General features: G+C 39.1%; 1 protein-coding gene across 1 annotated transcript in view; it reads left to right on the forward strand.

Moving 5' to 3' along the window:
* The first annotated feature begins 10,074 nt into the window (after positions 1-10,074).
* The window catches only part of RASGRP1 (RAS guanyl releasing protein 1), a 37,837-nt gene continuing 27,885 nt past the window's right edge, over positions 10,075-20,026 (forward strand). Inside the window, exons 1-2 of the mRNA XM_041401884.1 lie at positions 10,075-10,161; positions 12,442-12,611. Coding sequence (XP_041257818.1) covers positions 10,130-10,161; positions 12,442-12,611 — 202 coding nt within the window. The 5' untranslated portion in view covers positions 10,075-10,129. The remainder of the gene's footprint in view (positions 10,162-12,441; positions 12,612-20,026) is intronic.

Below are 20,026 nucleotides of genomic sequence, written 5' to 3' on the forward strand. Positions count from 1 at the left end.
CTATGATGAGGACATAGAAGCATGTATCAAAATCCCTATACATATTTGAGGTGATTTCTTTGACTGGTCCCCAGAAAAAGCTAGGAGGAGCTTGAAGCAAAGATAAAAAAACAGTTAGAGACAAGTAATAATGTTGATAGGCATGGACAGTGGGGGAAAAAACAAGCCAAGGAAAAATCACCCAAGAAACTACTCTTTCACATGCGTATGGCAGAAATAAAAAGTTGTTTACTGAAATGGAAAAAAAAAAGTCATATGTGTCTGTTAGACATTGTGTGCAATACAACTAAATATTTATTTAAAGGCATAAAATATCATGCTCTTTTGCCTAATTACTGGCAGAAATACTTCTTGAATAAACAAATTCTACAAATTTGATCATTATATACTTTAAAAATCCATTTCTAAGAGGTACTTTATATGTCAGAGTGATCACATGTAGCCTAGCAACCAGGATGTTATTGAAATTCTACATACAAGTGCATGAGTCATTTTTAGATATGATGTAAGTGTAATGATGAATGTTTAACAAATGGCAGAATCAGTAAGATATGAGCTAGATTTTATAAATGTGCAAAGTTTGGTAAATTAAATTTTTTCATAAATTTGCTGATAAGAAAGGATAAATATCTGGGGGGGGGGTCCATAAGAATGTTAAATAATATTTTCTGTGTTTTCAGGTTATTTCCCATATTTATCATCTGAAGCTTTTTTCACATCAACTTCAGTTATCTCAGATGTAAGGATTTGTCCTAAAAACATACATCTTATCTCTCTTATGCTGCCCAAGACCCAAAGAAGAGTCTTCTCTGCTTCATGTACAGATTTGTGCGTACAAGTATCATGCATCTAACTGACAGAAAACATCTCTCTTGGGTATTTTATATGCCTTTCCTGACACCAGTTTCTGGATATTTCAGTTCTTTGGTGAAGCATTATCCATTTTCTAAGAACAGACTGTTCTGTAGTTAGTGCACTAAACTTGCACTGTGTGCTGCTTCAAAGATCACATGACACTTAAAAAAAAAAAAAAAGTGGAAATAGAATAATACCCAAAGTGATTTTTTTTCCATTTAGGGGATCTGAGGAGTTCCTGTTTTGTGGTGGTACTGTTGTATTAATCACAAGTCTGGACTCCAGTCTTTGGGATTCTTTCCTGAGCAGCAACAAAATAGCCTACAATGAAGTCTACAAGTACACATGGTGAAACTCAAGATTCAAGGTTGAAAGGAAGGAGCATTGATGCACTCTAGAATGACAGTTCTCACATTCCTAGCACAGATAACATATTTGTTTCTCATTATTCCAGGCCTTAAGCCTCAGCTTAACTGTACTCATTGCTCCTCTGGTCCGTGTAATTTGCATGCAGCATCAGTTAATACCAGCTTAGAAGAACTGTTTAGTAATTGGATGTTAATTGACACTGTGTATGCTAGTTGTATCTCATTTTCAAAGCTTTTTCCTTGAATTCCAATTATGAATCAGGAACACCTTTTGATTAGTTATCAATCAGATAGGAAAAATTATCAGAAGTTTTTGAACATTGGACATTCCTAAAAATAGTGCATGAAAGAGAAATTTGCTTTTGCAAACACTGTACAGAAGAAAGAGACCTTAAAGTAATTGGAGGAAGAAGGTGACTCTGTCAATATAAAACTTGTTTCTGGTTGAACATAAACTGAGAATGATGGACATCTAATCCAAACTAAGATAAACTTTCACTGACTGTCTCTCATAACTTGCACAGGCTCTGTGGGATCACTGCTGTATTAGTCCAAAGCACAGCACACATTTCTCATGCAAAATGAGACTACAACAGTTATGGTCATAACAGCTTTTTAACAGTTCTGAACCCTTATTTATAGATGTTAAACCTAAGGCACAAATCCATAGTTTTAGTCTGTGCTGAAAGAAAAGCAGAGGTTAACAGCATCTCAGAGGAGCAGTGTGAATGAAAACCTGTCCCTTTTTCTGCTATAACTGGGTGCAGGGTGTGGTGCACCCTTACTACTTTATCACAGAACCCATCCCTTGAACTGTCTGTAGTAAGGTAATGAGTAAGCTACGCTTGTGTAGTCCTTTTAAACTAAAAAATTTTACTTCACTTATCAGCACTTGCACACCAGTAACATCAAAACAGACAGAATTTCTCAATCTAGTTTTTAATCTCAATTAAAAAAAAAAAAAAAGACAGTAATCCTTCCTTCCTAGGATCCTGGCATATTCTAAATAGTTAAATTGCTTAAGAAAAGAATCCGTAGGAAGGGTACTTAAGAGCAGAAGAAACTAGTCATTTAGATTAGTTCTTCATAAGAAGCAGCTTGATTGCTTTTTTCTTTTAAAATTATCCCAAAAAAGTTGTACGAGCTTAAATTTGGCCAGTTGATAAACGAATCCCCTCTAATCTATGGGAAGATTTCAGAAAGTTAACAAATATTTCAGAAAGTAAACAGCTCTATTTTCTTGTGTTTTGGTGACTGAATATCATTCCTGTTTTGGTTAATTATACAAAAATGAACAAAAGGAATGTTCCTATATGAATTAATTTTTGGAGTCTTTCCTGGGCATCAGCATGCTAAGTACTGTAAAGACATGGACAAAGTGCTTGTTCCTGCTTTACCATACTGTTTCTAAACAGGCAAAAAGGGAAATGAGATGAGGGAGTGAGAATTTGACCAAAATTACACAACTGACTAATTGCAAACAGAGGATTTATTGCATTTAAGCCCAATAAGCAGGGAACAAAGCTGCTTTTTACACATACAGCTTACAGGGGAAACAAAATACCCTGTTTTTTTCACTTGCTAGAATGTGGATATTATGCTGGATTAGGAGAAACTGTTTTGAGTTCTCTGCTTTGTGTCTTTTTTTCAGTCTGGTTTGCTAAGGAAATGAAACTTGTGCAATCACCATGGGTGTGTATGTGTGGCTGCACACATGTCCTGGTAGTAATTTTTGAACCTGCTGGCAAACTGTAGCAAATTGGTACAGCACAAAGTATTGGTCTCACAGATAATGTAATTCCAAAATCTTGGTCTCAAAGGTAATGTTATACAAATGTTGGGAAAATAGGTGTACAGTTGTAGGTGCCAGCCTGATAGCAGGAAAATTCATGTGACCAAAATCATACTACTTTAGTTTTGATATTCACAGAACCATGCACTTTCTTCAGTTATGTATTAAAGTTTTCCTCCGTATTAAAAATTTCATTAATTAGAAACCCAACAACAAAATGAAACCTCATAAAACGATGCAGCATTATGAACTGAGGCTTGAAGGAAGAAATTACCTAGAATAACTACTCATGGAGGGATGCTCAGATTTCCAGATTTTCCTTCAGAGGGTAGGACTGGTGGCAGCAGAGAGCTTTACTGCTGTACTTAAAGGAAGAAAGAGGAAGCAGATGAAAATAGGGATGGAGCTATGTTCATGATGGAGGATATTTACCTTAGTGATCTCAGATGCCATAATGAGGCAAGAGCTAATCAAAAATATCAGCATAGACATGGCCTCACCGGGGCTCAAGGAAGGCAATGAATGAAGTTCCAACATTAGAATATTCTGTTTGAGCATGTGTCTCGTGCTGGAACTTGATCCTTGTCCTGCTGGTGAGATCCCCTGCCAGGAGTGATGGAAGCTGGAGAGCCAGTGCATATGTTTCATTTGAGTGCTCCGGAGAAGATCAGAAATTTTATTTCCCCTTTTAAAACAAGGGTTCCAGTAAAATTCAGTTCCGCTTGCCTCACTGCGAGCAGCCTCCAACCAAACCAAAGCACACAATTTCCATTGTGTCATACATGTTCATTCAGCATGAGAATAAAAACAGTGAGAGACCGTTTACATCGGATGGCCTAGGGAACGTTTTTATTCTTGTTGCTATAGTAATGAATACAGCTAGTTATGCAATCACTGGGATTGCACATTTTAAGAGGCTGGTACTTTCAAACAGCAGCAATACAATTGCAATGTGAAAAAGTGATGTAATCAAGGAAAGATGGAAGCATAAGTCAACAGGATCCTTGAGATGTGTTTATTGGATTATGATGAAATATTTTAAAGAGGAAGTCTGGCTTAGTTGAGATATTTGCACCAGCTTCTTACATCAAAATCAGCATTTTGCTCTTCCACAGCTTTCTTTTTCTTAACCATGAAACACAGAGTTGGCTAACAGTTATGAGCAGTAACAAGACACTTTAGGTGCTTGGTCATGGAACAGAATCCAGAACCTAAAGTTACTCAGACTGACCACAGACTGCATTCTGAGGTGGGAGCAAATGAACAAAATTAGTGGTCATTCTTTCTCATAGATTATATCCTAAAACATCATTTGAGATGCAGAAGAGGTCTTCATTGGAAGGAGACATTTCCTTTAATTTGAGGTTATGGAATTTGTTCTGAAGACAGATTCCCTTCAAAGGGCAAGGTTTTGTAATGTATTTAAATTCAAGGGCTCATATACTGGGAGCCCTAGTAGAGATGCTTTCACTCATAAAGAATGCTCTGACACTCATCATATCATTATATGAGATGCCTAAGTTCAACTCCTTCCACTGTTTGCAAAAATTCAAATCTTATCTCAATGTCTCAAATGCCAGGCTATAGGCTAGGATGCTCTCATTCTCCTGTTCAATAACTAAAACCGCTTATGTGCACAGGGAATGCACACAACAAATATGAACACTGCCAACTACCAGAACACTTCCTTGGGAAGGGGAGATTCAAGCAACATATCCAGAGGAACAAATAGCCAATGGATTTTGATTGTTGGGGGCTTACTAGCCTGACCAGAAACAGAGCTTAGATGCCACCAGATTGAGGAAGCAGCTATGTCAGAATATTAAGAATTTTAACTTGGATCTAAAGATTTTGAAAGACAAAATACTCTATGGAATAAGGCAGCAATCCTGCTGAACAGTTATTTAGTAAAATGGCCATGTTGGTAGTTCCTTAATTACCCCAGGTTCTGTGTGATTAACTATACTAAAATTGTCAGAATATCAGAAATTACCACCATATGGCCATGGACAATAAAATAAACTGACAAAGATTTAGCAAAGTTAAACAGCTTCAAGTTAGAAGATTCCTTTAAGCAATTTTTCAAAGTATGAAGACTATTGAAATAATTAAGCTTACAGAAAAGCATAGTGTTGATCACTCAAAAGGTCGCACAAGGACTTTGTATACTGGGAATGTTTTGCTGTTTTTCGAACATATTCCATAAACCAACTGTAAAAAGATTTCAATTACTGCTTTTTAAAATAATTTGTCTTGTGAGAGCCAGAGACAGACAGGATACAAAGAAATAAAAAAGGAAAAGGAGGTATTTGCACAACAGGTAAACAAAAATTTTAAAAAACACCAAAACAATGTGTTCTGATCTATACATAAATGGCACAAAAAGGAGAAAAAAGAACTATCACCTATTCTGATTAAAAGTTTGAATTCTTTTTCATTGTCACAACCACAGACAAAGACAAAAGAACTTAACTTTCTTATCTGAATACAAATACTTTGCACCATTTAAAATAGTGATTTGAATACTGACAGGATCTGATATGTCCATCTAAGCACAATTTCTTTATTGTCATTGTTCTACTAGGGAACTAGAAATTAATTTTTTTTTGTCTACAGTCTTAAATAATATTCTGTAATTGATGCTGAGAATAATAATATGTGGCATGCTCTTAAAGGCAGCATAAACCAATCTGCATTACGAACACTAGTTCAGTTACTCTGACTCACTAGTCACACAGTTTACTGACAATGTTTTTCAATTCTCTTTGTTTTCTGAACTTTTAAAGATAATACTAAGTTTAAATACAAATTTTAAAATGTACTTGTATTTGACAAAGAAATAGCACACTTTTTTTAACCTGTGCGTCATCCTGAGCAAACATTAACAGATCTTCCTTTCAAAACGCCAAAGAAGTGATAAAATAGGACAGGTAGATAGGTAGAGAGAACACACACAAACGATCACTCTTCAGACAGAAGCAGAAACTCTAACTTTCACTACTGCATTATTTTCAAGTTGTCATAAGACTTCACTCTTCATGTTTATACCACAGGATTCAAGGAGCTTTCAGAAGCGTTTGTCCTGGTTTCAGCTGGGATAGAGAAAGGTACTGTCACCTTTTTCAGAGATGATTGAAGGAGGAAAATAAAAAGCTGCAAACAAACAATTTTGAAAGACCTTAGGTTACAAAAAGCTTTGAATACTTTGCCTAACCCTCTTGTAGAGTGACAAGCACCGAAAATTTTTGGCATATCTTGACAATTGTACATTATTTTCCAAGGTAGATATTCAGAGACATCTATAATTAGAGACTAAGTTCCTGAACCTAATGATGCTTGGGCTAGGGCTTTACAAGGACCCCTTAATATTGCCCCTAGAGGAGCTCTTAATAAATAGGGATGTATCTTAAACAAGATTAATTTTCAGCATGCAAATCTTCAGCTCCCTGTTTGGCATTTTGCAGTAAGAGTGCATTTAGATGTGAATACACTGAATTTGCTGAATTGCTGTCTAAATACCTTCAAATTACTCAATTATTTATATGCTACTGAACACTGACAGTGGTATATATTCACCATTACATTTTGTCCAGTACTGCTACAGCTACTCTCCCTGATTGAAACTGAAGCCAACAATGGATAGGGCTTCTAATTCAGAAAAGTGACAGTAATACTTTACAATATTGCTATTCTGAGCTGTCCTTTAAAACAGGAAACAATACACATTGCTTTAAAGCTGAAAAGGTAAGGAGGTATCCTTGGATCTGAGCAGTTCACAAAAATTTGCATCATTTTAGGTCTAAGTAATTGGCATTGCCCTCTATTCATTTCACATGTAGCCACAATGGACCACCAATATCCATTTTCTCTCTGCTTACTTAAATTTTCTTTATTTTGCATTAATTTTCCTGATCCTGTTCCCAACAGCATTTATTTCAAAGTGTCTGTTAAATCTACGAAACTGATGAGCAGGTTTTACATTCCCTTCCTATAAGTTTGATGGTGTCAAGAAAAGAGTTAACACACTTTTGCTCCCCCACCTCTTCAAGGTATTTTCACTATAACTGTAAGTCCTATAGAGACTGACCAGTGTACTTCCCTAACCTGATGACATTCTTCAGGAACCACACAGAAGTTCAACAAAGTACTGTGATGGGTAACAAGTTTTGTAAACAGCTTTGAAAAAATCCTCAGAATTTTTTCTAAGTAGCTCCAAATAGATTATGAAATATTACCTCTCTTCAACTTAAAGGGCATCAATTAAATTACTCAGTCTACCACCCTTCCTCCTGGGCAGGTGGAAGAAAGAGCCTCCAGGTCTAGCCATAAGTATAGAAAGTTGCTGAGAACAAGAGAACACATGAGGGAAAAACGGAGTCTTGAAAAGCTTAATCTTTCCCTTCCTGCACACACATGGCTGGTAAATGTACCATCTGCAGCCCACACTAAGATTAGTTTTTCCATTTAAATAATGGTCAGCTCACTGTTAGTTCTTGTAGCAATAGCAGCAGAAGAGAGCCAGCCCTTGGCAGCCACTGTTACCTGTAACCACATGTTCTTAGCCCAGTTCTGCTTCCTTCTGATCCTCCAGAACCACGGGCTCGGTGAATTGCTGGAACGGGTTTGAGGGAAGATATCTTCCTTCCTTATCCTCTCCCTTTCTTCTCCATTTGACTCACATAATGAGCATACCAGAGAAACAAAGAGGGGCAAGCAAAACCTGGTGAGAAGAGCAAAGAACTTTTCCTTTAAAGTGATGGAACAGGGGAGTCCCTCAGCAGAGAACAATGGGGCTTGTCTGTGTGGCATCTTATGTCCAATTCCATTTTCAGCATTCAATTCAGTGCTTAGTTCAAATCAGCACAACCTTGCATTCCAAGGTGAACTCCCCTTAGAAAAGGTTCCTGCCCTGCAGATGAAGTCAGAAAGGGCAAAGAAACACCACTTACCACACCCACGTGCTGTGAAACCCCTATGACTACTCCTTATTTCTTCTCACCTCACAGTCAGCAGGAGCCGTCACTCCTACTTGTTCACACAATCCCTTTCACTGACTTTGTCACTGCAAATAACAAGGGCAAAATTATTATCACTGACCTTGAACACTGTAGCAGCAAAATTAAATTTTGTCCACTCAGTTCAGAAATTTTGAAGCAGCTCTGCCAGAAACAAAGCACATTGAAACCATATCTACAATTCTTTCCAACTTGAAGGACCAATGTAATTTTAGAAAAATTTAAGTAATCATTATATTAAAAAAGCCAAACCCCATCACTTCTGTGAGCCCAACATTCATCCTGTTATACTTTCAAAGGGACTGTTGTATCCGCAACAATTTTACTGTGAAAACAATTTTAAAATGTTTAAACAATACACTTAGTATATTTCTAGAGCATGATGTCTGGCCTCTCGCTGCTGACCAAGAAATATCCTGTAAAGGAAGCAGCTAATCACTGTCTCCTTGGAAAATGTTTACAAAGGGTGTTTGGGGTGATGTTATCTACATCCTGTTTAAGTAGCTATTTTGTTCTCTTAAATCAGATGGTGAACCAAAAAGAGGCATTCTTAGTAGTATTGTTATGCTTTTCCTTTCTGTATCTTGAGTATCTGGACAGTTATTTCAAGGGTACCAGCTGTTTTTCACCTTATCTATCCATACTTTATACACCTGTGTTTTAAGAAATAAGGTGTTTTTTGCTATTCTTATCAAATCAGTAAGTAAACTGTATGTACATGTAAGCAATCAAATAAAATCTGACCAAATATGTTTATTCTGAAAGATCATAAAAGAAAGAAAGCTACTTTGCTATGGGCTACGGAGGGAAACAAAAATTATGATGACAATGCTGTTGGACTCAGTTATAGTAAATAAAAACTTTTGTCTTTCTGATGCCAGAATTAAATGTGATTTTATTGATTCAGAATATAGATTTCAGTTTGCAAATATCATGACCTGTCACTGCATATTGCCCCACTCTGTGCTGCTCCTGAAATTCGTGCAAGGTAGGCAGATGATCCTTATAGGCAGATGATCAATGTTTACTGTAATTCAGCATTCTCCTAAATAGCAAAATATCAAAATCTTGAATCAATAGAAAGGCTGGGGAACTGAGCCTAACAGCCACACAAATCAGTGTGAATCTACTCAGAAGAGTGCCACCACTAGTAACATTTCCTAACTCACCAGACCTCTAATGCTTTTATCTATTATCAAGATACATCTTCATTGCTTTTTCTTAATTTTACTAGAAGAATTTGTTTTAGTTTACTTTTGTAATTTCGCTTACAAGGTATAGGGTGACTGTGCCCTTTCAGATTTCTTTCCTAGCCATTTCTTCTCAAAAGCAGAAAAGTTGACAACGTTGAGTTGGAAGAGCTCTCAGAAACTCCTAGTCGTTATACAAGAACCATGAAAAACACTGGGGCCCCTCTCTCCTTTGCAGTCAAACTGGAGGGACAACGTAAGGTGCCGGATAAGCCTTTAAAATAGCCATCATCAACGCGGGCACCTCAGTTTCGTGCCTCCACCTCAGCAGGCACAGCGGCTCACTCGGCGGGCCAGCCGCGTGTCCCGCGGGCAGCGCTGCCGTGAGCCGGCCACGTCCCCGTGAGCCGGGCCCACTCCAGGCCCGCCGCCCACGGGCCGGGCCGGCCGCTCTCCCCTCGCTCCAGCTGCTGGCGCTGCTGGGAAACAGCCTGCTCAGGGAGGAGGGGAGGAGAGGGAAGGGCAGGTCCTGCCCTTGCCCTGCCCCACCGGCCCGGGTGGTGCCGTAGAAAAAAGTTGTGGCGGCTTCAGAGCCGGGCGGTGAGAGCGCGTGCGGGTACCTAGTAAAGCCGGCGGCTTCAGAGAAGAGCAGCCCCAGCTCAGTACTTCCTCCTGCCGATAAGATCTCCGCCAGCGCTCGTCACGGGTGGCGGCAGCCGCCGTCGCTGCCCTACTTGAATCGGTTTCAGACTCCTCCCGAGGCGAGACGGGAGCGGGAGAGCGGCGAGGCGGGAGGGAGGGGGCGATGCTCGGGGCCGCGCCGCTCCGCCCGGCCTCCTCCGCCCCGCGCAGCCCCGCTCCCTGCGCTGCCGGCAGAGCCAGCCGGGCGGAGCTGCGGCTGGAACCGGCATGGGGACCTTAGGCAAGAGGAGAGAAAACCAGTGAGTTTGCCGTGCTGCTTTGTGCCCCCGTCGCTCCCCTCCCCGCGGCGGAGGGCACCGGGGTCGGTGTCACGCCTGACAGCGTGCGGTGCCCGCTGGGGCGGGCGCGGCTCTCCCCGCGGCGGGGCCGGCGGGGGGTTCCGTGGGGCACGGGGGTGGGACTGCGGGGGCCGGCCGAAGCCCTCCCGAGCGGGACAGGGAGAGGAGAGCAGCGCGGGAGGGGGAGAGGAGAGAAGTCCGGGGGAGGATTTTGTTTCACCTTTGGGATGCCAGTGTGGCCGAGCGGGCGGGTCAGCGCGGGTGGAGGCGCCTCACGTTACGGTGTCGGCTGAGCCCGGGCTCGGTTACCTGCGGCGCGGCCGGGGCCGCCGGGCGGGCGGGGGCCGGGAGCGCGGCTGGCACCGCCCCGCCGGGGAAGCGGCACCTGCTCCGGGTCAGTCAGCCAGAGCACGGTCACTTATGTGTGATGTCCTCCCCACCGCCGAGGGCGTGCAGTGGAAATGCAGGGCGGGCGTCCCCCCGCTGCACCTCAGTCGCCCTTTCATGTGTTTGTCATGTCGGGTGACTGCTGCGAGAGGATCTGTTCTAAGGAATAACCAGAAGTGCCACCGGCTGAGCTTTGTCTGTCCAGCATGGCCAAGTCGGTCGCAGTATAACGAAAGTTTTTTCAGGTGTGGAAACTTCAGGTTTTCTCCTGGGTGTTGCCAAAGCCTGAAATATCTTCTTCCTTAACTCTTACTTTGTTACTGCATGCTGGGATCCACTCCCCTGTGTTGAAGAGGCGCTGGAATAAAGCTAGAGGAGGGGGGCTTAAGCTTATAAAAAGAAAACACTGAAAGCTGATCAGGCCCTTGTTCTTTTTATATGAGAACAGGAAGTCAGATCACAAAGCTAAGAGGGAAATTGAGAAAAAGGGGGAAGGGAAGAGAACATTTGCATGTCAGCTACTGTCAGCCTAACTACGGAGGAGCTCAGTCAGTGATGAGTACTGCCTCTGAAGGGTCAGGTGTGTATTTTCCTGAATTTCAAACTATGGAGGCCTGGGATCAGTGCTGGGTTGTAAATGACACCGTGGTCAGTGTCGTGGCTTCCCCAGCATTCAAGTGAGATGGAAAGGTAAGGATGAGGCTGGACTTTCATGGGGATGAGGTAGGGTCCAGTTTGTCTTCATAAGGCATGCATTTTTTTTAACTTCATGCAGGAGTACCTATTCAGGGATGTCTGTGACTTTACTTTTACTATCTGTATGTAATACACACACTGGAGGAATTTCTATGCTGTTTCTTCCTGGGACTGTCAGCTGATTAATAAGAGTCTTGCATAGTGTTCTAAGAAGAGTTCTGTGAAAGCTTAAGATAGCACCTTAAAGCCACTGGAGTCACTTGTTTAGGAAGGCTGTGGAGTGTCTGAAATAAACTCAAGGGATACCTGAAATTTCAGGAGTCCCTGAAATAAACCCAAGTTTCATTGAAATGGCAATGCTTGTTGTTCTTTTGTGAGCTATATGGTTATACTCTCAAGTCAGATTTTGCAGTGGTTCCTGGTATCTGCAGGCAAATATATTTCATCACTTTTCATTAATACAATATTATTCCAATTTACTGTTTCATACAGAAATATGAACTTGTGTGCAGGCAACAAATAGCCTTTAATATTATCCATAAACATACACATTCTTGAAGTAGAAGGTATTATATGGGCAAAACACAAGACTAAAATTAGATACGTGCTTTATTTTTGTCTCATTTACAATTGTTATTAAATAAATTTATTTGTTTATGTATACTATTTTAAAACAACCTAGGAAATAATGGTATTAAATAGATGCGAATTAATATATTTGTTTTGATTGTGAATACTCCACTATTAGATTGTGCTGATATTTTGTTTCCTTAACAGTGACTTTTCAGATTAAATTAATAAAACTAGTCAGGTGTTTTCCAATGTGTTTAATATTTTTTCCCTCTTTTACTTTTGGTGGACACAAAAACATCTGCTGGTAGGTTATTGCATACTCTCCAACAAACAGGCAAGACTCCTGATAATCCTGAGGGATCATTCAGGGAGCTCTATGACCATGTGCTCTGCAAAAGGCATTTAGCAGAAAAAAAGTCACTTACTGAGCAGTCCCTTTGGTGTACATATCAAGTGGGAGGGTTATGTCTTTCAGGACCCTAACTAGAATGAGTTAATTGTCCTTTAAATCTCTCCTCCTTTCCCATGCAGTGTAAAATTTGCCCCTCTACCTTGTGTTTACTTCACTATCGTGCTTTCTTCTAGGCAGCCTGCCCAAGCATGCAGCACTGGCCCTGAATCAGCGCTGGAGCTGCAGCAGAGCAGCCACTGTCACAGCCTCTCAAATCATACTCAGGTCATGATGGTGCCGTTGGGACACCTAGCCAAAGGAGCCACTTTGGAAGATCTTCTTGAAACCTGCATTCAGTCTTTTGGTGAGTGCCTGGAGGTTTTTAGAGTCATATTAATTTGTTTCTATGTCTATGATTATGTTTCTGTTGGCTATGTTTAAATCCCCCAGTAGGGAATTCAATGGATTTATTGGTGAAGTAGAATGGTGTTAACTGAGAATTGTCTGTGCTACAGGTGATTGTTTTTTTGGTTAATGGTGTGTTTATGCAGATGTGTGTAATATATGCTGAGAGATTAGAGAAACTACTGCTTTTTCTTGAGGGAACCAGACAAATGCCAATCATCTACACTTCTAAGAGTACTTCTGTTGTTCCTTCAAGTACCAATTTTGTAAACTTCAGCAAGTAATCATTATATTTTTGTATATTACAGTAACATTCTCATAATGCATGTAAGCAACATGTTCATATTAAACATTTTTAAACAACAAGGGCTATTTCAAGCTAGGTGAGATAACATTGGATTGCTTTTTGCATTATCAGTATAGATTTAAAGTTGTTTCTTTGTAAAAGAGAAAGATAACTGATAAGTTTGAAAAATGCAGTTGTGATTTCTGTTTGGATTCTATTTGTCCTTTTACAATAAGAATTGAAATATATATAAGTGTAACCATTGCCTGAGCCTTGTACCCCTAGTTTCCTTTTCCAACTTTTCCATTAGTAAATGTGTTTATATTCAATATTATTAAAATGTTGTTACTGAAGACACTTAAAGTGCTTCTGAATAATTTGCTTATAAGTAGCACATCTGTTTGTTAATGCTGAGTCTTTCAGTGCTTTGAGCTACTGCCAAAGTATATGTGGGAAAGTCTTAGTTTCAGAAGTAGTCCTTAGAAGATAAATGTACTTGAACACCCACTCAGCTCTAAAATAATTATCTATATAGTTAAATAGTAACACATCGTGCTGATCTACTGGTACAGTGCATAAATAATGTGTAAACAATGACTAATCTTTCACATTTGTTTAAAATGAGGGTTTCTTTAACTTTAAAGCCTTCTAATCAGCATGAGTAGAGAAATGCATGTCTGAGAAAAGCTGGTGAAACATGCAATTGTCAGTAAAGTCTTGTTTCTTTTTTGCTTCTTTTCTTCCCCAATTCATTATTGTGAAGACACTGAACTTCTATAAAGCCCTAATTCCTTAACGAATGTTGACTGATATTTTTATAGGTTTCAGTTCAGTAGGAGGGAGAGAAGATATCTAAAACATAAGACCTTCAGGTAGCTGTAATATTGTGACTACTTGACCAGTATTAATGTCTCCACATTTTTATGAAAAAACAGTAATATCAATGTAACATTATAAAAATCTAGTATGGTTATTGAAGTGATTGGTTTAAAGTAGTGCAGGTGAAACCCTGAGTAGGAGATAATTTTTGGTTAATACTCTGTATAGCAATATAGACATGCTTAGGTGTTCTCAGATTCCTGAGCATCAGTATATTAAAAGGACTAAGGTAAGGAAGAAAAGCAGGTGTACCTGTGCAGTTCAGCTACACATGCATGTGAATCTTTCTTAAGGGTTTCACACTTCAGCTAGAAAATTTACTGTAATTGACTAGATAGGGTTTTTTTGACCCTTGACAAGCTGTACATAAGTCGAGCAAGGTGAATTGTAGTGCATCAGCAAACATCATTAAAACTCACTAAGGACTGCTAAAATCGTGTTGTGTGCTGCAGAGGTTTAGACCCTTAATTGGACAATTCAGAGTAGTGTCTGTATTTATACATCTTCTATGAAATTATGCATGTTCTTGTGCTATGTTGGAAATTTCCCTTAAGGTATTTAAATATAAATACAACTGTTACAACTCTAGACAACCTCCATAATGAAGTTCATTAAAGAAGGCTCTTGTAGCTATCGCCAAAACCAGTGCAAAATTCATTCACATGATTGTGCCAATAAAGGAAGAGATGAAAAAGTCTTTAATCTGAGATTTTGAAGAGGGTTGGGGGCAGGGAGTAAAATGGTGGGAAAAAAGCATAGCTGCAGAATGATTACAAGGAATCTGAATGATTGAGAAATTTCTTTCCATGCATAGTACTGAAATTTTCTAACCTCTAGGCTGATGATTCTGTTTAGGCTGAGATTATATCTTCAGTCTTGGATATGCTGACCTGTAATATTTTGTATATTATTCTATAAAGTCATTGCTATGATTTGAGCAAGTTTTATTTAAATGTTTAAAGTACAGAACCCCCCCCCCCCACCCCCCCCCCCCCCCCCCGAAGACATTGTATATTTGAAGTTTACTTTCTGAAAAAAAGCCTTTGGTTTATTTGTCTAGTCTTAAGGAGAACAAGAGGCAGTAGACAGAGATGGTGATGTGTCATGTTTCAGAATATATACTGCATCTTGTTAGCATTATACTGCACTTGCTGATGTTATGTGTACAAATCCAATTCATCTGTAATGGATGCAGCTGAGTTTATATTCCTGCACTCAATTGCACAAGTTTGGAGAAAGCAAACAGTGTGTAAGAGAGACTCCTGTCAACAATGGTGTGTAAGGAGAAGCTGGCAGCCTTTTGCTGTATATGTAGAGAATACCACAAGAAGGTCTAACCGAGAAGGTATTAAGAATCAATACACACTTACAACTGTGGAGAACACAGGTTGTATTGGTTGTTGTAGTGTATCTTACAACATAGAGTAGGAGAAGAAAGGAGGAAGGGAATATGCTAAATTGAAATTAAAAGTAAGACAACTAAACTTTGCTGCAGTATTATAAATGGATTCCAAGATGAAAGACTTTGTCATGAGAGCTAAGTTAATCCAAAAGCTTAGTCAGTGCAGTTAACTTAAAATCCTGCTTTGGGGTGATTAGTGTGTGTGCTCTTTCACCTCTCTCAAACTTGGTCTTCTTTAGCTTGGACTGATGACAGGCATGTGCCTTAGCATCAGAAACAATGAGGGTCTTAAGTGGTAGTTTGAAGTCATGTAGGTGGTCACTACATCTGAAAGAGTAGCATCATACCATTGTTTATCCAACAGCATGATGAGAAGATGCTAAAAGTAGAGGTTTCTTCAAGTCCCATGGAAGTTTGAATCAGGATGATGAAGATGAATCATCCTGCAAATGAGTTGCCAAAAGTAAGGGCAACAAAAAAGCAAGGATGTAAGTGAAGGCAAGAGTTTGGGGAAAAAATAGCATGATGAGAGATTGAAAGTAGGAAGTGTCTTAGAAAGGAATATTGATCCTTTCTTAGGAGAAGATCTGTAGAGTCTTGATACCACTCTCACCAGTTTTAAGAGAAGAGATTTGGTTATACAGGACAGTGATTCAAAATGTGTCTCAGAAAACCTCCCAGCATTATAAGTAGCTACAGGATGGTGTTAGTGCTATGATCTCGATTGACAAGAAGAATTGTAGAGCACAAATAACTGCATCACATGTGATTGCCTTAGGAAAGAAGGGGAGGAAAAGAGAAAGAAAGAAGGGAGGAGAGTGCATAGAGAGGAAGAGCAGGAGATAGGGTAAAATGATTAAAAACTAGAAAAGACAGTAGCTGCAGAAAGGTTAGATTCAGTGCAACCTCTACATCAGAGATATTAATCCTGATTTGCAACAAAATGGCTGAAGTTGTAAGTTCAGGGAAGCAAAGAAGTAGTTAATAGATCTTGGCCCAGAATATGACAGCTTCAGGAGGGAGATAATTTATTCTGGAGGACATCTACATTAGTGACTGTGAGTCTGGAGTGGAATTTCACATAACCCCTTTTTTTTCCCATTATGTAGTATGTAAAATGCCTGGGAAAATGTACTTTTGACTGGCAGACAGTTCTCTGAAAGTCCATATGGCTTTGTCTCCTATTTTGTTGCTAGTTGTAAAGGCACTTAGTCGATCAGCTTTGTTGTTGAAACCAGCAGAGTAGGGTCCAGTTTGCTGGCAGGTCAGTAGAACACAGGAAGCATATGCTTAGTAGCACAGCCATACTTTTGTGTCTAGTTCTTATAGTAATCTTTGTGACAATACATAAATGAATAACATATATTTAGTGTAGAAAGTGTTACAGATCAGAAAGAAAAAATGTATTAGCAGTGTTCCCTTCACTGGATACCTAATTTGTTAACTTTATATCTGCTAAATGTTCATGACATTTATCACCCTAGGGTATCCTCATGCTACTTGAAGTTCTGAATATGTGTTGTGAAGTCAATTTCTAATTTAGAAATTTTTTTTTGTAACTTCACAATATGTTAGTGCATGGTAAGAGGTTCCTGTTTCTTTTCTTTGACTACATCTGTTTTTGTCTTATAAATCTACTTTGTAAAATCTAGAGTAAAGTTTAAGGGTGCTTATTTTTTTAAACAACATACCTTTCAAAGATCCAGTGAGCTATTTTAACATGCATTCAATCATATAAACCATGTAGGGTCAGAGGGCCTTTTCCTTGCCCACACAAAACGTTTGTTTAAATTATTTTTACAAGTGTTTAAAGACTCTATTGCAATCAGGACAATGTGTATTCAGCATATAGCCAATGACATCTCCTTGTTTTGTCTGTAGTAAAGTCCTGAAATGTCACCTAGAATTACATAACAAACAATTCCAAGAGTGCACTAGAAAGCCATCATTTATTCAAACACATCTTGCTAAAAAAATCTGAGGATCATTTAAAAGCTGAGAATTCTGTAAGAGCTCAAGATGTTATTTTTATGAAGGAGTTTTTGTCCTTAACTTCTGAGTACAAGATCTTACTCTTTGCCTCTTATATTTGAGTGCTGGAATGTTTACTGTAGCATGTGGATGACCTGTGCTTATCCTACAATTCAGACACTTCAGTTTAAAAGAAATCAAGAAGTATCATCTTCAAATGCATGTCACGGTACAGTGTCCCTGTGTTTGGTTTCTTTAAAGAGATGCAAGTAAAGGGCTTTAGGAAAGCAACAAAAATATTTCTGAGACCATGTAGCATAATTCCATATGAAATCTCATCCATTATAAACTGTTTGCATTGGAGCTGCTTGTTTATACATATATGTCAGTTTTAACCCATGGAGGACTTAAAGGAAGTGGGAAATTACAACTTCAAAGATTAGCAATGTTCTGAATAGAATTTATGTGAACCTAATGCAATTTGCAACTTCTAATGGTCATAGTAGTCATAGACAGCTAGGTGTAGGAGTAGGTTGTGATAGTAAGCTGTTCTGCAGTGTTTGATCCGTGCTAAATTAGCTTGTTGGCTCAATGTGTGATAGAGTGACATGTTTGTAAACAAGCCTTAGAAACACTGGAAACTACATCCAGACTAATTTGGATGAAAGATGCCATGAAAGTGTTTTGATAGAAACCAAAAATCTCACAGAGGTGCTGGTGGACTCTTAGGTGTAAGCTGCCTAAAAGGTAATCATTGTTCACATTTTCTGGAATAAAAAATAACTGCATTATTGAGTTGTGTAGTTACGTGAACTGATAATGTTTTTTATTGCTCATATCAATATCGTGCCAAAAACATATTGACACTTAGGAATTCTTTGAGAGTCAGATGCATATTGCATCCATCTTACAAACAACAAAGCTGGCAAGTTAGAGTTCCCTCTTTAGAGCTGCAGGCATTTTCTCTTCTAAAATACAGAAAAAAATGAAAACTATCCCGTTTTTCCCATATCGGTTATCTGGAAGAACTCACGCTACTTTGAACATAAATGCGTTCTTCCAGTCTAGTTCAAACATACAATTGAACTAGACTGGAAGCTAAAACAATCACAGTTCAATTACTGTTTATCCATTTATCAAATTTACTATATAACAAATTCTCATATGGGATTCTGATTCAAAGGCAATAAATTCAAGGCATATGCACACCCACAGAATGCAACTGTGGCCATTTGCTTTTTCCTCTTAGGTTTGCCTGAACAGTCATTTGTTTTTCTCATGCTGCACAAGCTTGCAGGGTTCTATCCCTTGCTCTTGAAGCCCGAGCTGAATGTTGAGGTGTCCAATTCCCCCCAATATAGTTAAGTTTTATTCACAGTGCTGTTCTGTGTGAAAATGCTGTTGATCATTGTGTGTTAAGTAATCTGAGCGCTATTTGGTCAAATACAGTGCAGAAACCTTACTATTGCTTGGCAACAGAAACTATGTTAATGATCAATTAATGACATTGTGGGAACAGAAGAGTCATTACTGCTCTGTAGAATGCATGACATTGTGGGAAGAGAAAAGTAGTTACTGCTCTGGAGAATTCTAAGTGCTGTTTAGCTAACTATTAAAGTTAATTGTGGTTGTACCAAAATGAAAATGATTTCTTTTTTCACCTAATGTCTGTGAAAAATTTTTCCAGAAGAAAAGGAACTTTAGATATCTTTTTATATATATTATAGAGTTCTATTTAGCAAATTTGACTTCACTTTTTCAATATAATTTTCCAAAGCCAACAAGTAAGTAATAAAACAAAATGAAGAAAACTTAGACTTTCTTCTTTATAATGCTGTCTCTTATTTACTTATATTTACTACCAGGATATGACTGCAAATTCTATGTTCATGCATCTAAATATAACTAAATAGGAAAAATCAGTATAACTATTATTTAGCAATGCAAAATATTCTAATTGCCCATCACCAACCAGCTGATACTCAGACAGTTTCCAAGCAACAGCAGCCCTGACAAACTTGCAGCCTGTTTTTAAATGCTGAGCATTACATGATGTGACACGAAATATCCACTGGTCAGCTGGGGTCAGCTGTTCTGGCTGTGTCCCTCCTGCCTCCTTGCTGGTGGGGCAGTGTGAGAAGGCATCCCCAGCTGCTGAGGTTAGTTTGCCATAGTTTGTAAACACCAGTTCCAGAAGTATACCCAGAAGTTAAAGCAAAGACTATGAAGCTTAGGTTTGTAAGTGAAATGGTAAGTGAGGAATATTAGAGCAGGATTAGAGCTGGAGCATGCAGCACTAAGGAAAATCGAGGTCAGGAGGTGCGACCCATGGGATCTGCAACTTCTTCAAGCCCTTGAGAGGCAAGCAGTGTGGTGTCTACTAGTCTGTTGCAGTTTGAACCTTTGGGTGGGACACGCTTCCTGCTTCCTTGGATGTGATGGCTGACTGCCTCAGGATCAGTCATGCCCTTAGAGGGAAGCTTGTTGTAAAACACTGCAGAGTAGGGGTTAAGCACACATCTGGGCTCAGTGGTCAGACAGGGACACTGACCTCAGAAGTTTCTGGTTCTGTTCAGGGAATCTGCTTTTTCCTATGCATCAGTGCCTGTGCTAGCACAGCTGTATTGCCAAGCATTACATTTGAATTATTCAGGAGTTGCCTGCAGCTCAAAAAATTCACATGGCTCCAGCATCATGACTTAAATCTTTGGAAGAAGTCTTGAATACTCAAATTATATTTTGTAGGCTTTGGAGAAAAAGACTATTTTATTAAAAAGTTTGCATCTAAATTTGCTAAAATCAATATTTTAAATATGCTGTAGAAGGATGTGTGGTG

This window comes from Onychostruthus taczanowskii, unplaced genomic scaffold (genome assembly GCF_017590055.1).
Source record: "Onychostruthus taczanowskii isolate IOZ18803 unplaced genomic scaffold, ASM1759005v1 scaffold1, whole genome shotgun sequence".
Classification (NCBI taxonomy): Eukaryota; Metazoa; Chordata; class Aves; order Passeriformes; family Passeridae; genus Onychostruthus; species Onychostruthus taczanowskii.